Genomic DNA, 20758 nt, shown 5'->3' with positions numbered 1-20758 from the left:
AACTTCAAGTTTGAAGAGTTTGGGGTTTGTTCTGACAGCACCTCTCAAGTCCTGTGACTGGGCAGCTACTCTAAGTACACAGGCTCATGAAGTAACATGCTTGCTCAGAAGCCTGTGCAACCATATTTTCCCCTCTGTGGGAAAGGGATAGGGGTTGCAGTCGATGGCAGTTTGCATTCCTACAACAGTTTTAAAAAAGCAGGTTTATTGACTTAATTTAAGAAAACAGCTTTTTAAATGAAGAATGACGGGTTTGGGGGGAATCCGTACTCTCTCATCCTAGGTGTGAGACTCTTCCTCATCTTCCCGCTTGAGCTGTTCAATCAGCTGCTGTCTCTCTGCTGCTTGGCGCATCCGCATCATCACCAAGCTCTCATAGTCTCGCTCTGAGACGACTGATCTCTAGGAGGAGAAAACAAACATGACCTGTAAAGGACAGTACATAGCCCAGGCTCTGACTCCCTACAGTCTCCCTCTTCATAAATCACACTGACAACATGCATGTTCCAGTTCAGGGAGGTGGTTCATAGCAATATGATCCCAGGGAAATCAGTAAGGTGTGAAAGCTGCCTACTCTGCAGAAAGTAGCCAGCATCCTAATGAACTGTATTATTGACCCTTAACAGTGGCAGCAGTGAGAGAGAGAATGGGATAGACAGGGAGCCTGAATTACCTCAACGAGGCTGGATGGGGAAGCATGGCTTGCCGTGCTGTGGCTGGTTACTTTGGATGACAAGCTTGCTTTGCAAGTACAACACCAGTGCACAAATTCCAGTGTACAACTAATCAATTATAAAGGCTAACACCACAGAAATGAAACCTTTCCCTGGTGTAGTCCTGAGAGTGGCTGTACAATGAAAACGGAGTATATTCCCAAGCCTTATTGAGGGAAGAGTGTTTTAGCTCTCAAAAGCTTTTATAGCTTTACTGCTGCGTGCAGTAGCAACTGTCACGTCAGCTAAGTGATTGCAGACTCTACCTAATAAATGTAGGCTGCAGATGACAGCTGCTATCTCAAAGCAAAGTGGTGGTTTTGGCACTCTGCTTTCAAAAGCAATTTAGCATTAGTAGGTGGCCTTACCAATTTTGGAGGTACTCAAAGCACTGCAATGCTTGGAAACATCCATCTCATTTGCTTGACACTTCAAGGTAGAACTAAAAACATCTTGACAAAAAGATGAACAGAAAAATTTCATGTTCACTTTTCTAGGAATTAGATTTAGTGGTGATTTAAGGACATCTTAAATAGAAAACGTAAGGGATGAAAAGCCACTGGAATAGCAAAATAAGATCCTGCAGGAAGGTGGGGCAAGTGCAAATTCGCTATTGTATGCCAGCAAAGTGGTTCCTCCAGCTGCAGAGAGACTAGTTGTGAGAACAAAGTAGAAGCCCACAATTAATTGAAAACTCAGGCTGGGAAACTAAGAGATTAGTACACCATAACTGATATCTTAGCAACTGCATGAATGAAATAACCTTTTGGTATTGTGCAGCATGGATTTTCATAGTGTCTGAGAAAGAGCCAGATTGTATCAGCCTTCAGTGGCAGAACTAGGTTTCTTCAAAGTTCCTGTCCATTAACCACAGATATTTACTGTCATCTGCCTGGCTGAATGAATTAGTCTACATGAGACTCATGCAGATGAGTCACCCATACAAACCTGAATCACTACTTCATACACTGGATTTAAATTTAAAATAGACAAGAGATCACTTCCCATGTCTTTTGTGAGCCCTGCTGATACAACAAGCCATCAGAAGTGACAGTAGGAAGAGCACCAAGGGGAGAATCACGGTCTGATTCAAGATCGGCTACAAGTCGACATTCGTGTTGGTGGTTCTCAAGCAATCGGATGTCTCCGAGGGAGCTTGCCTTCTCCTCAGGCAGAGTGTGGGCTGATGCTTTGCCACTTTACACACCTACTTCCTGCAATCCTGGCAATTACCAATAGTGTAAAACCCAGTTTCTGACGTGGCTGACTCAGCAAGGGCTTGGCTCAAAACAAATTCATACGCACAAGGAACTGCAGCCTGGGAAGCAGTGACAGGAGGCAAATGAAGAGAAAGAGGCATCATGGATTTTTAGTGTTCTGGGTCCAACCTGGCTGAACTGTCCCTGGATTTGCTTCTCCCAACGTCTCCTCGTATTGGTGAACGTGGTGGTCACAGTTCTCTCCGAGTGCTTCAGCAGTTTCTCCTCTGTTGGACTCAGGTGCTGCTCCCACACAGAGTAAGTCTTTATTTTGCATTTGATTTTCCTAATGCTAGTTACATGTTCATTTTGTTGCTTTTTAAATTTCTATTTGTCTGTATTTCTTTGGTTTCCTTCAGTGTGATTGAGTCACCGGCTCCCTTCCTAACCACCTACTGAGATTTTTATACTGTGCCCTTCACCATGAAGGTGGCTGGTTACCATGGTACCAAAGTGCCCTTCTGTTCTAGATACTAGATTAAATCTGTTCTCATGGTGACTGTGTGCTATTGCTATTCTTCATCAGCTTGTTTCTGCAGCGCAGATTCAGTGAGCTCAGACATCACCATTTCTTCTCTACTGAAGAGAAAGACTCCCTAATATTTGACATGCCAATTGCTCCCTAACACAGGGATGTAGTGTGAAGAAGTTTGCATTTCCTGCAATACCAGCCTCTTTGTTTTCCTTCCAGCTACAGGAACAAGGAAGGAAGAGGTTGTTCCTGTTCCGTGTGAGTTGTTGCTGATCCTGCAACTGAAGTCCAGCATCTGACTATTGAGCAGTCAGCAGTTCCTTTCACTGCCTTTCATCAGCATGGATACCTGGAGGAGAGGGTCCATTAAGTCCACAACGTTCTTCAGGCGTTTCTCACTCAGGAGACACAAAAAGCTGGGCAACCAAGTCATCATCTTGAATCAGAACAGCCACACACTCGACAATGATGGACAGTGCCAGAAGAGGGAATGCTTAAGGGATCTGAAGGACAAGTCTGATTACCTGTCATGTCAAAGCGAGCAAAACCTAGCCAAGGCACAAGCACCTCCCAAGCCTCCCCGGCTGTACCTGGACAGTTCTAGTTGCCCTAACATCATTGATCACACAGATTCTCACTCCGACATCTCCTTTTCTGGTGCTACTCATCAATACCATAAAGCCACTCAAACTCACTTCCACAAGGACCAGGCTACAGACTGCGGGACCTCAGAGACAGGTTCCCAGAATGGCACACCTCTTTCTGATCTGTCTGATCCCTTCCTGTCCTTCAAAGTGGATTTGGGGCTATCGCTTCTTGAGGATGTTCTGCAGACCCTCAGAAAACAGAATCCAAGAGATTATGCCATTTGAAGGTATTTACCATTTAATGTATCACATTTACCTACTGACATTGCCAGTTTCGCTAGTCCTGACAGGAGGAAGGATACTGCAGTGTCCCTGTTCTGAGTAGCCTGTTTTGTTGTTCTTGCCTAACCCATTACAGACTGTTCTTGTCCTTGCTAAGGAGTCCTTTGGAGCAGAGCTGTCAGGCTGCATGCCTAGCTGAGAGCACTGTCTGCTGGAACCTCATGAGCGAGTTTCCATTCTCTGCAATGGGAATTTCCCAACCTTGACTGTGTACCTTCTCCTCATGGAAGAATGGACTTGTTTGGCAAAGGACTTATTTTGGGGATGTGGCTGTGACTGTGCGGAGCATGAAAGGGATGTGGTGTACACCATTTGTGGATAACCAGGCAGCTTACAAGGAGACAGCAGTGCTGCCATCTCAAAGCCACAGCTATAGCAAGGGTCAAAAGACAGAAACTGGTGTTTTTTCTCCCACCACATTTGGATGCAGAAGTCAAAGATATTCCTCCTTTTTTTTTTTTTCTTGTGGCTTTCTCTTCCCCTAATTCAAGTGCAGTTGGCACTCCCAGGCTGGAAACAGGTAAGCATCCATAAAGGCTCAAAAAACAACAACAGCAGTTTATTTATCTACTAGCAGGAGAAGAAATTTCCCTAGATACTGCTGCTTGAAGCATGCACTGATCTATCAGCTGTACAGATATAAAAGAATAAATGTATCTGTGATTGGAAGTGTCTTGTTGCCTCATTTCATTGGTAGCAAGCCAAAAAAAGCCCCGACATCAAGAGCCCAGATCCCTTGATCTATAATGACCCCTCTGGTCTCTCAGGTTTTTATGAGGGGGGTGCAGAAGCAGTATGGCTCTGTTTTTCTGGGCTGGGAGAAGGCTAATGCTGCTGGCATGCTGCTATCCTCCCCTGGGGAGGAGAGAGCACACACAGCTCAGAATCAAGACCCAGTGCTGAACTGAACACAGTTCTTCACATGCAAGCTGGACAGCCGGAAAAGCTCTGACAGGCTGAGAACACTTTAGGCAGTGTTGGGGTGAGCTATTAAAATGACACTGCGGAAGCTACTGGGTCACCAGGTCTTACCTTTTCACACTCCTGAATTAGATACCAGGGCCCTTTTTAAAAAACAATCCCCACATTCCCCCCTCATCCCCCCAAAAGAAAACAACAACAGATAGAGATAATCATAAGCTTTGGAGACAGGCAACAGCAATGTGCACAGAGACACTCCAAGAAGGTACAGACAGCCCTTAACCTGCCAAATTCACATCAGGCTGTAAAGGCAGATAATAAAAACCAAACTTGCTGCAGCCTCAAAGGAGCTTAGAAAAGATGCAAGACAGTGCTAGACCAAAAGCTTTTCCCATCACTTCAACATGGCTGAACAGATGGCTCAAAATGAGTGGTGAGCACTGGTAGGGGGATACCAATACAAAAGAGGCAAGGATGACCTTCCCAGGAATGAGTACTTCATGCTCTTGTAGTGGCAAGCTACGCTCTTCACAGCATTATACAGCTGTGTTGTGTCCTGAACCATCCAGAGCTGCAGCATGGCAATCAGTCATCACTGTCAGATAGCCTAGAGTTACCATGGCCAATCCACAACTCTTGTAGTTCAAGCATAATTCTCCCGTTGAGCTCTGGCAGCTCTCCAGGAGCTGCTGGACAATGCATATTCTTGGCTGTGTGAGGAAACAAGCCAGCAAGGACTTCAGGGGCAAACATTGTCTTCTCACAGTGGGGCCTTTAAGGGGTCAGCCTCAATTTCACCTGGGCACTGCTTCAAAGCTCCCCTGGCTTGAGTGTATGTGTGGCTCTTAGTTATTTGAGGACTGTGGTACACAGCTCCTGGCTGACTAGCCCAGGCAGGGAGTACATGCAGCTCTGAAGTCGATGAGTAGCGAGTGTGTTGCCATGAGAACATTGCGGCTCTTTGGCTGTTTTCTGAAGGGAAGTGGGGAGGGAGCTGCATTTGCAGAGTGGGAACAAACGGGGTGGAATCAGACAGAAATAGGAGCTATCCAGAGGGAGCGGCAAATAGGAAGTAAGGGCAGCTTAAAAGAGAATGAAATCTGTGCAGGGCTGAAGGAGAACCTGAAAGTGAGAGTGTGGGCCTTGATGGATGGGAAGCCAGACTGGATGTGAAAGGAGAAGGTGTGGAGTGGATCAGGGCAGTGGCAAAAGGAAGATCTCTGAAAGACTTGATTTTGGATAGCATGGAAGTGAAGAGCTGAGGACAAAGGGTCAGTTAGAAGAAGTACAGCCAAGAAAAGCGATTACCAAATTACCAATTTTGGAAACATCCTAGTGGAAGCAGGAACAGGATTTGGGAGAGGCCCTAGGGTAGGAAAGGAGTAAGAAAGGAAGGGATCAGAGTAGCTTGGAGATTTTAGCCTGGACAGCAAGACTATAATGTAATCAAAGAAACCGCAGCTGCTTACACATAAAAGCAGTAGAAAGGACGGACAAGCATCAGAAGTGTGATTTCCTGAAAAAGGATGTAAATCTGTGGTTGTAAGTCCTCACCATTTTAAAAGCCAACATGAGAATTATGGGGCTGTGCTGGACAGAAGTGACTCTCCACCTCCACCCAGCACGAACACCATCGGTCACTTTAGCCTGCTCTCCCTTGCTGCTCCATCAAGCTAATCCCTCACAGCAGGCAGATGCTGCAGTTTCACACAAACAAGCTTTGGTCACGGAAACAAGCCAAGACAAACTCAGTCATAAGCCAGGGCTTTTACAGTCAAACCTTCAGAGGCAAGAATTCACTATCAAGCTCCAACTGTACCAGCGACCCCCTTAGGTATGGATGAGCTCTTCAGAGCCAGTTCTTGTTCTTTACTAGTGAGGAATACTCAAACTCATTGGACTGGACTCTGCTTTTTTTACAGTTTGTTTTCTAACACTCTCGCCACCTCAGTGAATCTGGATTGTTAGCAGGGCTCTCACTGGTTCTACATTGTGCATGAAGATCCACTCAGCTCTGCTTCCTGTGGCTACTAGGCTAGGCTGTCATAACTGCTTTTGCCCAGGATTTCTGGGAAACAATGCCGCTCAAGGCCAGGCTGTTCAGAGAATGTGCATCCCAAGTGAAAACATACCAGCCTCAAACAAAACTGGGACAGCAACAAGACATTCTGATGAGCAAAGGCATCTACTGTAACTAAAGCGCTTAGCAAAAAGCTGGGACACCAAATGTATCAAACAAGCCTCACAGGCTGCCAAAAATATTTAGGTAGTGAACGCATAGAAGGCTGATCTAAATGCACACACACAAATTAAGGGCACCTGCAGAGCATGAGGCAAGATTCCTCTCAACAACAATCAGATCTGAGTTTTGATCTTTATACCACAGGGAAAGGAGGGGAGGGGAAGGAGTGTCACATGAAGTCTGAACTGGAACTGAAACAACCAGCAAAGGAACTCAGGCTCCTTCACACCTTCCCTCTTAGCCAGCCAAGTTACCATTAAATAGGTCAGAAAACATGCAGAGCACAAAATACATTACACTTTGTTCTATAGCACTGAATTTAACATGCTTCAAAGAAATTAATACAATTTCCACTTCAAAGGGCCAGTGGGAGCAGAGGGTAACTGACAGCCAGCAAATTGTTGCAGCACAGCCTCAGAGTCTGGAGAAACTTACTTTCTATGTTTTAACCACTAGATGTTATTGCCTTTCATCTGTGTTGTGGTTGGAATACATCTGCTATCCAAGAGCAACAGCTCCAGATGGATTAATAATCACCTTGCACTCAAAGTGTCGACCAAAGCCATTAATAACATTGCCAAAGATGACCTAAAATGGACAATAAGGTCTCTTTACTAGGACATTTAGTTTGATACTGCTTTCTTTTCCCTTCCACAGACCCTAAGAATATACATTTGCTTCTTTCAGCACTGAAATCTCATCCTCAGCGAGTAAACCAACCTCTCTAAACAAGCCTTCTAGGAGACTCATTCCAACCAGCTACCAGCCAGAGGATTCCCAGAGTCAAAGTGTATTAGAGTAAATCCACAGGAAGAGCACGTTAGAGGCTTCAGGCCGAGCAAAGAACATCTTTTTCACTTGCAAGAGAGTTTGTGGAAAGAACTACTCATCCAGGTAGCTTGTGTCTCAGCGTGCTGCTAGTCAAACAAAAGGTCACTAAAAAAAGGCTCATCACAAAGCCAGGCCCTTCACTAACAGCTTCTTTTCCAGCTCTGCTGGGAATCAGTGTATTTCACCCAAAGTACAGAGCACGCTGTTAAATTTAGCTTGCTATAGAAACAGATTTAAGTAACAGCAGCCTATGTTCAACTTACCTGTGAAGTCCTCGGCTGACTAGCACTGTCAGAAAGGACAGTGCTGGGATTATTCTGGGGCTGGCCCTCCAGCCAGGAAATCTTTAGAGGATTACTTATCAGGCCAACTTCATTCTTCACAGCCATCTCCTACCAATGAAAATATTCTTTCATCACCATCTGAATTTCAGAACACACTACATTGCAGCTCACTAACAATCATAAGAGTTTTTCCATGTTTCCATGTTTCCAGCCCTGAATCAAGGCAAAGCAGGGCACAAACAATACAGGTTTCACAGCTGCCCTGCATAGGAAGCACCCTTTTTTAAGGCCCATACTGCATCAAGCAGAACGGACATATCACTGCCAGTAGTTCTAATAAAAAGAACACAGATACTTATTTTGATATACTTTGATTATTTGGATATATGAGTAAAAGAGCAGGTGACAAGGAATAAAGAGAGACACTTGCATAGTATAATCTGAAGTTGATGGAACTAGTAAAATGAAGAGTAACTGGTGATTTTTGTTTCATTGCCACGTGAATGATTATAACTTATAGTGAGTCAAGATATTTTGGGTTTTTTTCCCCCCCTCAAATCTGCAGATGCCTGATATAACCTGTAAAACTCATTAAGCCCACCCCCACAAAGGGTAATTAATCCTCAGTCAGAGCTGGTTCAACAGCTCAGTGCCTGCTCTTTAAAGCAGCAGCTCTTTCCTCAGCCATTTACATGTGCAGCCTGCTTGTTTATGTGCACAATCTGCTCTGGGTTTATGCCTTGAGCTTTGCCACTCCCTTCATGCATCTGTATCATTGTACTCTCGTTACCCTTCTCCATGGCTTTAATGATAAAGCAGTGGCTCTAGGCTGCCAGTCTGCTAACCATTCCCTCGTGCAACACCTCTTCTTCTCCACTCTCCACTGAGCATATCTGTGGTCTCCACCAGACTTACAGCAGCCTTAACCGTAGCAAATTCCACGACTGCACTCCCTGTCTTCCTACTTGAGATCAACAAATTGAGCACATCGCCATACTGTTAAGAACAAAAAAGGAAAGGTCAGTTACACACCCAGATGAGAAGCAAAGTACATCTATGGAACACATGGAGAAAACGTGTGTCTCCACAGACCTAAGGCTTGAGCTATCACCCTTTCTGTATTACATAATGCTTCCATGGATCCTGACCTGACATAATTTCTGCCTCTCCAGGAAGTGATTTTGGGGAGGTATGTGGCTACACACCTGGCTTCCAGCAGGCTACAGTGCAGGATGGCTGCTCAGCTCAGCGTCCTAGCTAAAGCAGATACTCTTATGAGGGGAAAATAAAAAACATATGCTGGGACTAATCAGAGCACAGGCTCTCATCTATGCCTGTCTCCCATCTCCTCATAGCAGCTAATGTACAGGACTTTAAGTGACGGTGAAAATGCATCATAACCACACAGCCAGTCTAATCTTTATGCAGGGCATGAACCATTAATGGAAAAGAGTTTCTGACAGCTCTGTTTCTAGCAGGAATTGCTGCTGGGAGCGAGACAGGGATGCCAACTGGGGAACAGTTCACAGCTGATGCTGATGATCTCTGAAAATGGCATGACTGGGAAAGCTGGACAACAGCAAAGAAAATGAGCTACTCTGGTTTCTATATAGCTTACCAGAATTTACTATCCCTTCTTATAGGATAAGAGCAGGGAAAGATCAAGTAATAAAGAAGAGTGCCAGACAGGACCTTTTGAAGGATCCGCAGCAGAACATCCTTTGAGTATCCCCCTTTTGTCTCATCTTCTTTCCTGCATTTCCATTTTAGCTGGGAAATAAATGTGACAAGTTAATTTTGTCTACTTCAACACACTTTGCCATGCTGAATGCAGCTCTTGCCACCTGCAGAATAATCAAGTTGGCTCTTTACAGCTTACAACCCCAACATCGCCAAGACAATGATTTCACCATCAAAACATGCAAAGGGAATAAACTGTTCAGGCAACAAGGAGAAAGACTGCTCATTGGAATAAAAAAAGCTCATACCTGAAAGCATATTAATGGCTATATTAAGGTAATAAGTTGAGGTAATAAGCAGATGTTCCCCAGTGCCTAAAGCAGAGACAATTCAAATTCAGGCTCAAAAGTCGAGATTGAACAGTAAAGGAGAAAAAGACGGGGGAGGGAGGGAGGAAGGATATTTTATAGGCAATGACAGGAGCTGTTTGCATGCATGATGAGTGCTAGATAGAGGAACTTCGTTCCCACTGTACAAAGGGCCATGCCAGCTCAGCAACAGAGCTGAGGTGCCCCTTCTGGTTTCCAGAGCTGCAAACGTTCTGTCAATTTTCACCAAGCCCCAGCTTTATAGGGATATCTTACCTTGAGTTTGGGGGTTATTTTGCCTTCTGCTCCATTCCTTTCATGTTTGCCTAAAAAGAGTGAAAGAAAAAAAAGATAGAAATGACACAAGCAAAAACTTTCTCACCTAAAGAGCATTAGCACAAAATTTACCCTGAGAATGTATGTATGGCAATAGCAACTGCACTTCTGAATTTCTTTTGCACTAGACTATTTCAGCCCCAAGAGTCTTGCACAACACATCAGAAGCCCCAATATAGACAGAATATTGGATGCCAACATTTTTCCTTTCTTTGATTCATACACTTGCTGTAATCAAGAACAGAAAACACGTAACTAAAAATACAAGTGGGAGCCCTGTGTATGTTAGATTCTGTATCATTTCTCCCTGCAAGGGGGGCTACACTGCTAGGAACAAGTGTGGAAAAATTAAGTAAAGACAAAAACAAGGCTAGCATAGCCTGAGAATTTAATCCGGCCCTATAACAAAAATACATTACAGTGACTTGCTTTTCATGCAAAGATCTCAGAGTTTCACAGTAAGTAAATGCTCAGCATCCTCCCCAATTCCCCATATGTGAAATTAAGTTAAGAAAGGCTAGGCTAGGCTGAATGACTTATGTAAAAATCACACAGGAAATTCATGGTGACCCCAAAAGAGAGGTTCCACATCTTGACCTCTGGTGTTATTCTTTTACTCATTAGATCAACATTCTCCCTGTGGGAAAGCAGGAGATTTTACAGTATGACCTCTGCCAGAATAAGAGGGGTAGGAGGCAAAAGATAGTGAGTCTTCCCATCAAACTGAACTCCTTAACAAGAACTCTAACTTGTTTTGAAAAGCCGAACAGAATTTTTCTGAAGCATACAACCATTTTAAGCCCACAGAGACACAGTATGAAAAAAGGCAGGTCACTATAGAAATCTGTGGGTGGGAGTGAGGTTCAGGAATACCAAAGGATGAAGTGCAGGGATTCTGGAAAAGCTCATCCCCTCCTGTATGAAGGGGACTAATGACAGCTCCCAAACAGCCCATGAGAATTAGAGGGAGACAACCTCACACATTGTAACTTTCTATTTTCACATTGCAGCACAGAATGCAGATGTTTTCCAGTTCAACACATTGTTCATTTCCTGAAGGACTTGATGTTTGTCTCTGTACAAATGATAACTAAGTATGCCCCAAAAACATGAGAGAAACAAGTTCCAGGAAGTAAAACTCAGCAACCATAGATTGTACAAGACTTTATTCTCCTTACTGAGTCTCTTTTGGATGATAGAGACTAATGACTTTCAAGAGGATGCAGAAGCAGTAAGCCCAATGACAACTGTCACTGTTTGCAAATTTGAACGGGTCCCTATTTTAAGTATGCAAGGCTGACTGCTTTGATTGTGACAATCAGATAAGTATGACTTTAGGCTTCTTTCCCAGCACAACTGCGGGGCTCCACATCAGGCCATCTAGGTTCAATGCTTTAGATGATGACCGCCCATATTCCTTGCAGAGGAGCAGCCAGAGACAACACGTGAAATATTAGTCTTTTGACTTGTCCCTGAAAATAAGCTGCTCAGTAAGAGTCTTATATATGGCAATATGACTAGGCCAGAAGCTGCATCCACAGGTGAGCTCTGCCTGCAGGTGAGTTGAGTCTTGGAGGCACGCAGTTTGGCTAAGGGCTTCAGTATCATCTATCCTCACCTTGGATGCGCTGCTCTCTCTCAAGTCGGATCTGTTCTTGAATGAGTCTCTGCTGCTCCTCAAGCTGACGGGAGCCTTCTTCACGCAGGCGTATTATCTACAGGACAGGTAAGACAGCATGAATATCTCAGGGCATGGTTTAATGGTTGGCTCACACCAGCCTAAAACCGTACTACTGACAAAGAGAACAAAGAGAGTCTTACACTCATCTCCTGAGGCAAATTCCTGCTACTTCCCCTGTGCCAGCCCCACTGCTCATATACTGACTGGACTGCTCATATTCCCTACGGACAGAGCACCTATCAGCTAGCATGTAAGCACTTAGCTGTTGCTATTTCTGCTCTGCAGAAAGAAAAGGACAGACTTAAAAAAAAATTAAAATAAAAAATTTAAAAAAATAATTAAAAAATTATCTGAGATTGACACCATTTGCCAGACTGCTACAAGACCTCTCCACAGGCAAGCCTCTCTCTCTGGCTCATAGAAGCCATATTACAAAAGGCTGAAGAACTGCTACACTCAGGTTTGATGCATCTCATCACATGGATCTCATGATGAATGCGAAGACTTCCAACAATTCTTCTCAAAAACAACATAAAAATCCAAGAATTCATTACTACCTCTTGTTCTAGTGTTCTTGTTATCCGGATCTCCTCTTCTTCACTCTCACGGGTCTGGGCTTCTCGTTCCCTGGCTTCAAGATCTGCAGAGAAAAAAATAAAATAAAATCATCCAAAGAGAATTTTTACTGTTGCTATTGTTGTCTACAGAGCTAGACTGAAATTCAAAATAGAGTCCTGATAGCTACGCCACCTCTCTTCTGCCCAGATACAGCAATGTACTAGCAGTCCCAGCGGTCATCAAAAACCTCAATACCTTCCCAGAGTAGGATCATCCCCAGACATGATTATGGGAGAAGATTTCAACTACTACATTGTACTGGGCATAAAAGAACATAGCTGTTAGAGATGGACAGCAGTTTAATGATCAGTGGCGAGTTCCAGTGGTAGAAGAAATGCAATTACTCAGCTAAGGAACACTTCAAGCCAAAACAAAGTTTTCATTTCATTACCAAGCTTTACTTTCTTTCGCCTCTCATCAAGCTTTTGTGTCCTTTCTGCTGCTTGCTTCTTGGCTTTTCTCACTTTGTCATATGCTGCCTGTCAAAGAACCAACAGAATAGTGTGAAACGATATAAAGCAAAAGGGATAAAATGCAAAGTGATGAATAAAGGGGAAACACTTCAACCAGAGGTGAAGCATTTTCTGTCTCTTTTTAGAGACCGAATGTTGGAAGTTAACACAAATATCCTGAAAACATTAAAAGAGGTCCAATGCTCTCTAGATTGACCCTGAAAGGACAGTCAAAAAGTCCAGGAAAAACTGCAAAGTATATTTGAGAGAAAGCCTAACCCATTTTACAGGTGTGAAGAACATTTTGGGCTCCTGAAGAGGCCAAAAGTGGCTTTGGGGGCACCGGTAACATTGGCAAAGAAATGTCATATTCTGAAAGGCACGGAGTAATTATTTCTTTTATACCTGTTGATGACGGGCCAGGTCTGGCTTAGAGCAAAGTTTTAAAATAAACAAGGTTTACTTTACATGAAAGGTTTATTCATAAGATGGATGTTTAATTTGACTGGGGGAAAAGTATCAGATCAAAGAACACCAGAATTCTTCAGTAGTAATAGCACATAATTGTTCATTTAGCACCATACAGACTCAAGAGCTGGAGTAAACTCTCAGTTTCACTGACACTCGTTTAAAGCAGTTGATAATCTGTTCACCAACCTTTACAGAATCCTTCTACAGTAGGTAAAGCACAGACTTGCACAAGTGCTTAAACATTACTTTTGAATAGTCATACCTGCAAGCACTCCTCTTGTTTTATAAACTAGAGAAGCTGATGTTTTTCCTTCCTGCATGTGAAAGGTTTGCTAAACACTCTTTTCCCTTTTAAATATAGAAGCTAAACGTTCTTGGAAGCAAAAAGCTTCATCGCTCCTTGGAAGGGAGATTACAATTTCTGCCAATGCTTGGAAAGAGGACAGTCGTATCATATTTTTAAATCTTATCATCTGAAATTTTAATATGCATTCTCTCATGAGTTTATCTGGATACAATTATTTGCTCATGCTGAACTTTTTGTTTTTATGCTTTCCCTTCACATATCTGGACTACTTTCAGGGCTTGAGTAGTTGGTACTCAACCACTACTTCAGCAGGAACACAGTCCAAGCTATATCTGGAAGCCCGCAAAGTTCTTGTGGCAAAAGGACAGAGCTCAAGACTATGATTTGACTTTTCTGTTTACAAGTCTCTGTGCCCCCTGGAAAGAAAGACTTTGATCCATAAAGATCACAAGCCTAGATATTATTTGTTTGTCAGACTGAATTCAAGGGAACTGCAAATGCAACGATGTCACAGGAATTTAATGTGTCTCTGAATCAATCAGTGGTGATTATTTATTTCTTTATTTTAAAAGTGGGACATGCCTCAGTTTAACACATTAGTAAACACAGTATCTCACTCAGTAAATGGATGGAACCACACAGAAAACATCAGATTGGACTAAGAACATTTCGTCTAAGTTTTTATCCAGCACATACTATTTGATCTCCCAGTGAACTACAAGGCTTAACAGATGAGACTTGATTCATGAAGGCTCCATCAGAGAAGGAAGCAGGGAACACGACAGACAAGAGGAGAGTTTTCACTGCCTCCCTATCAGGCTTGCACAGAGTAACACCACACACTCCCACCATGAAGAGAAGATAGGCATCCTTACCCTTGCTGCTGCATCTGTTAGCACTGCTAAGGCCTGAGATAGTTGGTGGAAGACTTCCGCTGGGAATTAGAAGAAAAAAGGGTAAGATGCAGAAAACCATGCTAGTGGTCTGGAGATGAACCAGAAAAGACAATCCCTTATGGAAGGGACCTGCAGAACGTCAGAAAGAAGAATAACCTTTCCAAAGCATTTGCAAGCAAACCTCATAGCCAGGATCTCCCCAATTCAAAGAACAACATTGTTATCTAAACTTCAGTGTAAATTAAGAAACAAAAATTGGGACCATTGCATTACAAGAAATATCTGGAAAACATGAATTCAACAGAACCCATATAGAAATGCATTCCTGAACCTGCAGTCAGTCTAAAACACAGTGTGTTACAAATAAATTCTCCTTTCCATATTAATAACTTTTCAGTCCAAGATCCAAACATTCCATTTTACATCAATATTGCTGAACCTTTTCCTGAAGGTATATGCTTATTAGCTGGAGGCCACAATCTTCAATCCACCTCCAAACTTTCTGCAGATAATCAAAACTCCCAGTGTACTCAGCTGCACAGTCAGTGCCAACTCTCTAACAGACAATAATGGACATTGCCCATATAGAATAATTATTTATAAGCTTACTATTAAAGTTTTGATTCTGAGAAGTATGAATTAAAAGAATGACTAACCAGTTAACATCAGTGACAATATGGCCAAAGGTCCAGGATTCAAGTACCAGACGGAAAGATTTTGGGAGGTGCGAATAAAATTTCAGCATTCACTTAACACTTAGGCTTTTGAAAGCCAACACATATGCATTTAATCTTAAAACCCAGAGGAACCCAGCAATGAAAATAACTCTTAATCCTGCATATGTATACATCATATGACACAAAACCAGGTATTCTCTTAATTGCATGCAAAGACAGACCTGAGGTTAGCAGAGCCACCTCCAGGAGTCTGCACATGTGGATCAGACAAGAACAGTGGTTTGTGTCCACACACTCCAACCTTACCTGCTTTGGGATTGTCCGGGTTCTTATCCGGGTGACAAGTCAGGGCCTTCTGGCGGTATGCTTTCTTAACCTGCAAGAGCCAGAACAGAGATTCATCAGTTAGTACTGTTTGGTCTGTATTGAGAAACACAACCTGGAAAACTGCACCACAGAAGTGCAAAAAAGCCTCTACTCAGAGGGTGTGTGGGGGTATTTTTGGGTTTTTTTTGTTGTTTTTTTTGCTTAACTTAGAACACACCTCCCTATCATAAGCTGAAGACTGTAGTAGAGCCAACATTCATTTGCATGACTAGAAGTCCCCTGGGCCTGACAGAAAATAAAAGCCATTTCTGGAGTGCCACTGGTCCCTCAAACGTAAAAAATGAAGGAGCCTATCTTAACAGCAAGAGACTACTGAAACTCACTTTTCAACTTCAGTGCAGTGACCTGCCTTTTTTATCACACTGCATTGAAAGGATAACCATTTCAGCCCAGGATATTTAGTAAGCAGGCAGCTATATTTTGAATCAATTCAAACCTTTTAAGGCCAGAAATTTTATTTTTAGGTGCATTGCGTTACAGCAGTCACAATCATCAAGACCAAGTCTAATACACTGAAGCACAGTTTTCGATCCAGTCAGGGGGATACAGCGTTCTTCATAGCTATAGCTATTTGGGACAGAGTATGTACAATTTACTGCATAATGATTCAGTTTGGCAGGTGAAGAAATTTTGACCAAAGACTGTTTAATCTCTTCTACACTTCAAAGAAAAATTGACAACTTTATGGGCTAATTCACTACAGAGGGTTTTAATAATCGAGTTCTCTTTATCAGGGGGAACATCTGCATGCAAGAAAGGAAAGGGAAAAAAGCTGCTCTGTTCAACTGCCAAGCAGTCTTAATCCGACCACAAGAAATAAGTGGTGGCTCAGCACCACCTCGTGGACAAAACTGAGGGAAGGTAGATGTGCAGCTGAAACATTACAGGCCCAATTCTGTCTCCTCCACAAGGAAGACTCCAGCAGAGAGAGAGGGAAGTCTTCTCATATCATGCATCATTCACAACTATCTTAACAACTGTTCTATACAGCAAGTTTAGCTAAGGCTTCTCTAAACAATTAAGTTAGATTTTTTTAGGTAAGACTTAAGTAAGCTTTGCTCCACTTTGTTCAGCTCTTTTGGTGACGCTTCTCTGAATATAAAGGTCCTCTGGGTTGTTTCAAATACTTTATATCAAGGAGTAGAACTCTAAATTACACCTGTCAGTTTTTAAGTTGTATTGTAACATTCAAATCGTAATTTCTTCTTTTTTCCCATTGAGCAGCTCAGCATTGAAATTGAGGTCAACTGAAGCATTTCACCTCATTCAGTCCCATGTTTTATATTTGGCTTGTTTCCCCATTTCATGCTTATGGTACCTGGAATTTCCAGGCAGTCTCTGATACAATTGCTGGACAGGCCCAGACTTTAGCTTCCAAGTTTTACTCAATTATTCTTCTACTGCTCTTTACTGCTTTAAAAAAAAAAAAGAAAGAAAAGAAAGAAAAAAAAGAAAAGAGAGAGAAAACTTAACAGGGAAAAACAAAGTTCTTATTTTAACTTTGTTCGGGTATTAGGAGTTTTACTCAGCAAGTCTTACTACCCTTGAACAGCTCAGTCACTTTCCCTGTTTAATCCTGTAGGCCCTTCAGACATTTATAGTGTTGACTTTGCTTTTAGATTAAAGAAAAAATAGGAACATGTAATTCAAAAAAAAAAAAATATAACAAGATATCGTGGGAACCTACAGCACCTAAAAATGATCTCTAATAACTAGGGGTTTTCTTTTCTTTTGGTAAACATCAGAGGAGACTTCCTTCTGAAGGCACATACGCAAACAACGTGGGAGGAAAGTTGGCTGAGGCTAACTGGAATTTCGCAGCTCATTTCAACTGATTTCGCCCTCTTCCAAAACGAGGTCTCGCTCCACAGGTTTCAGACAAGGAAACAGAAGCATAAGTGGAGTGCAGCCAGGTCACCACTAGAAAAACGAGCTTTTCGCCTTGCTAACAAAGACAGCCGCCAGCAGCTAACAGGCGACAACGCAGCGCCAGCCCAGCTACAACGGCAGCGGTGCCCACGGCGGCGATGTCGTATTAAAACAGCGGAGCAACCGCTGAACTGGCGACGCGGAGACCAGCAGAGCAGTGCGAGCACCCAGCGCCACCTCCCGCCCTCCTCCTCCCCCTACAAAAGCGGCAGCAACTTCCGTTACTGCGTGAAGAGCGGAAAAGCCGGAGCCGCCGAGGACGGGGAGGCGCAGAGGGAAGAGAGAGGTCCGCGGCCGAGCCTCCCGCGGCCCCGTTGGGAGCCCCGGTCCTGACCTCCTTCTCCGACGCCTTCTCCCCGACCCCCAGCAAGCCGTACAGGTCCAGCTGCAGCACATCCTTATCGACCGCCATCTCCGCGCTGACCGGCTTCTCCCCCCGCCGCTGCCGAGCACGCCGGGCCCGCTCCGCGCGCTGCCTGCCGGGAAATTGAGTCTTTCGGCGCCCCACGCTGCGGCGGTGCCGGCGCGACGGGATAGGGACGCAGCTTGACTACAAGTCCCACAATGCACCGCGTGGCCCGCGGCAGGCCGGGAAGTTCTCAGCGCCTGGGCGCACAGCGGTCGCTCCCGGCAGGCATGGCGCGGATGGGCGGGTGTTAGCGCAGTGCGCTGGGCGATGTAGTTTGTTCATGGAACAGCGCGTGGCGCTTGGAAGCGGGGCGGGGCGGCCGAGGGACTACAACTCCCGTCGGGCCTTGCGCCGCCGGCGGAGGAGGCCAGAAGTAAAGGCAGCTTGCAGGGTGCCGCAGGCTGTGCCGGAAAGGAAAGCACTAAAGCTGCCCGCTCTCTGCTCTTGGGCTGCTCAGTGCGCCTGAGCCAAGGCACAGTGGCTGGGGACGACCCTAATCTAGTTCTCCGTATTTGTTTATTGCTCTTTCAAGATACGTTCATTTTTTTCGACAGCTTTATATATGTGTATATATATTCCCCCAAAGACATGTCTTGCTTTAGCCCTTCATTTTGCATCCTGGTATCATGATGGAGCTTTCTTCATGAGAACTGTGTTTTCCTTATACCCTTGAGTTTCTGGCTAAGCCCTTGCTGAGCTCCTGTTTCATAGGGTGTTCAGTCAGAAGATACAAATCAGGGTTTGTGAGGCTCTTCTGCAACACTGCCTTTTGAGAAAGCCAGGTTTAAAACTTCGTGGAGGGATCCTGGATGGCTGTGGATATCATCGTTACTAGAAAGGACTAGGTTAAGCTCCACAGTGTTAATTTAAAACAGTGACAGTCTTTTCATTTGTGTAGTATAGCACAGCCTGGCAACAGGATGTTCCTAGTGTTACCTCTACAACAGGCAAACCACAGCAGAGCTCCTCTTCAGAATTAATTTGTTGTCTGGATTTCTTTTTTCACTTTTGCACACACCTCTGAATAAGCCACCTGATTGCATTTGGCTGTGACTGGCCATGACTGGCTTGGAGCCAGAGATGTAGTGAAACACTCTGTATCTCCTCCGACGTTGTACCGTCTGTGCTGCTTTTGAGGGCCTTAATCCTGACTCCTTGGGAGTACCTCGTATTGCTGTGTAGCAGAGCTTGGTGCATGTTGTCCCTGTTCTCTGTCACACTGTTTCTTCAAATAGTCTGTGGTTCACAGAGGATTTTCCTATCTAATGATTTTAACTCCTTTACTCAGTTGTACTGTGTCTTTTTCCATCCTTGTCACAGGCATGTAGCCAGCTTTTGAGGCTATGCAAAGCCAGCCAACTGGGCAGTAGTGGGCAGTTGTGAAACCCCAAGGTTACGCAGGTGCAGATACCAGGAGCTCTCAGAAGAGGAGAGAGCTCTTACAGAGAGACTGGAGAGCTCAGGGAAGGATGGAGACCCTTGTGTTTCAGAGGACAGCAGAGGCACCCTATGTGGTAATACTGCTACTTGTGAGACAACAGAAATGGAGGGAAGAGGGGAGTGGTAGACTTTCGGAGCCTGACTTTTCAGAGGAATCGGAGGGATAAACTAGTCAGAGAAGCCAGGTCCTTGGCTAGATTCTAGAGTGATTTAAGAGTAACATTCTATTTAATTTGTGCTCCTGGTTTCTCTTTAAACTGCCTCTCCATTTTGGAGCACTATTTTACCCATGAAATTGAGTCCTCCTTTTCCATTGCCTTGGATAAAAGCCAGCGTCAAGGATAGCAGAAGCAGGGCAAAATGGGGGCCTTTGGCCAATATTGTGCAGAAGGTGTCCTTTAGGTCACTGTGACTGGCATGCCAGGCCACAGCAATGCTGGCTCTGGGGGATTGTGCCTTCGCCAGTCTTGCCTCATGAGAGGAGAGAAAAAGGACTCTGATTTCAGTCAACAGTTGTCCTGATGTTCTGGGAGAACCTTGTGGTGCCTGTGGGAGAACAAATTCTGTTAAAAATGGCACTTGATCCCTGAAAGAGAAAAATATTCAGTGATGCATTTACCTGAGAGTGTAGGGGACAGTTCTCTCTGCTCTAGCAGGCCTTTCTCAGGCCAATATGTCTAGCGTGCAGTGAGGGGTAGGGGAGCAATGGATTCTGCTACTTAAGTGGCACATGTATTTCACACTCTGTCCTTAGTCTCTAGTAAGGTGATTGCCAAAGGAGGTTACCCCAGTGCTCATGTGGGGATAACTATGGAGGAGGTGGCAGCTCAGAAGAAAACAGTGGCTGTTAGTAGTGCCATAGTCTATTCATCACTGCAGCATGACAGCTCAGATAAGGGGCTGAGGGAGGTTTCTTCTCAGGTGTTCAGGGCTCTGATTTCAGAAAGAAGTGCAATTTAAGAAAATTAAAACATGAAGCCTTTTGCATCCAATGACCATAATAGATATAATTCAATATATAAAATTAATATATATAACTAGTAAATAATTAATATATATCATATATAATTCAATGATATAAGAATAAGCCTCTCTTGTGGATTGGACTGAATTGCAGAGTCCATCCCTCCTCAGGCTGAGATCAGAGCTAGGCTGCCTGTGCTGAAGGAAGACTGCCAGGCACCTACTCCATTCACCCAGGAAATGAATGACTGCCTGGCTGTCCTGCAGGGGAGAGACCCTCCTTCCCAGGTTGCCAAGTTAGTGAGCCCTGTTGGCCCTTTGGCCAGCAATGTGTTAAGAGCTGACAAGGAGCTGTGGTGTCACCAGGATCTTCTGAAGTGTTTCAGCCTTCCCTTCTTCACCTTCTTTTGTGTTCAGGTGGCTTCCTTCAGAAATCTCTCAGCTTCCTGTTCATGTTGCTTTTGCTCAGAAGCAAATAAAGAGTCTTTGCCAC

The 20758-nt window shown here is 44.1% G+C and overlaps 2 protein-coding genes across 2 annotated transcripts; one reads left to right on the top strand and one right to left on the bottom strand.

Annotated features, from left to right (window-relative positions):
• Positions 1–188: 188 nt before the first annotated feature.
• Positions 189–17950, bottom strand: DNAJC17 (DnaJ heat shock protein family (Hsp40) member C17). The gene is made up of 11 exons (XM_064513315.1): positions 17788–17950; positions 15444–15513; positions 14440–14498; positions 12726–12813; positions 12274–12356; positions 11654–11750; positions 9976–10025; positions 9344–9421; positions 8567–8647; positions 7631–7759; positions 189–402 (listed from the first exon to the last, which is right to left on the bottom strand). Exons 1-11 carry the CDS (start codon positions 17863–17865, stop codon positions 280–282), a joined length of 936 nt encoding a protein of 311 aa, XP_064369385.1. The 5' UTR covers positions 17866–17950; the 3' UTR covers positions 189–279.
• On the top strand, positions 1459–4042 carry C5H15orf62 (chromosome 5 C15orf62 homolog). Its single transcript, XM_064513316.1, has 2 exons — positions 1459–2230; positions 2664–4042. The coding sequence occupies exon 2, from the start codon at positions 2786–2788 to the stop codon at positions 3314–3316; it is 531 nt and encodes a 176-aa protein (XP_064369386.1). The 5' UTR covers positions 1459–2230; positions 2664–2785; the 3' UTR covers positions 3317–4042.
• Positions 17951–20758: the final 2808 nt, after the last annotated feature.

This window comes from Dromaius novaehollandiae, chromosome 5 (assembly GCF_036370855.1).
Source record: "Dromaius novaehollandiae isolate bDroNov1 chromosome 5, bDroNov1.hap1, whole genome shotgun sequence".
In the NCBI taxonomy this organism is placed as follows: Eukaryota; Metazoa; Chordata; class Aves; order Casuariiformes; family Dromaiidae; genus Dromaius; species Dromaius novaehollandiae.
Note: the sequence above shows the minus strand (reverse complement) of the source record. Positions and strands in the feature narration are given on the sequence as shown.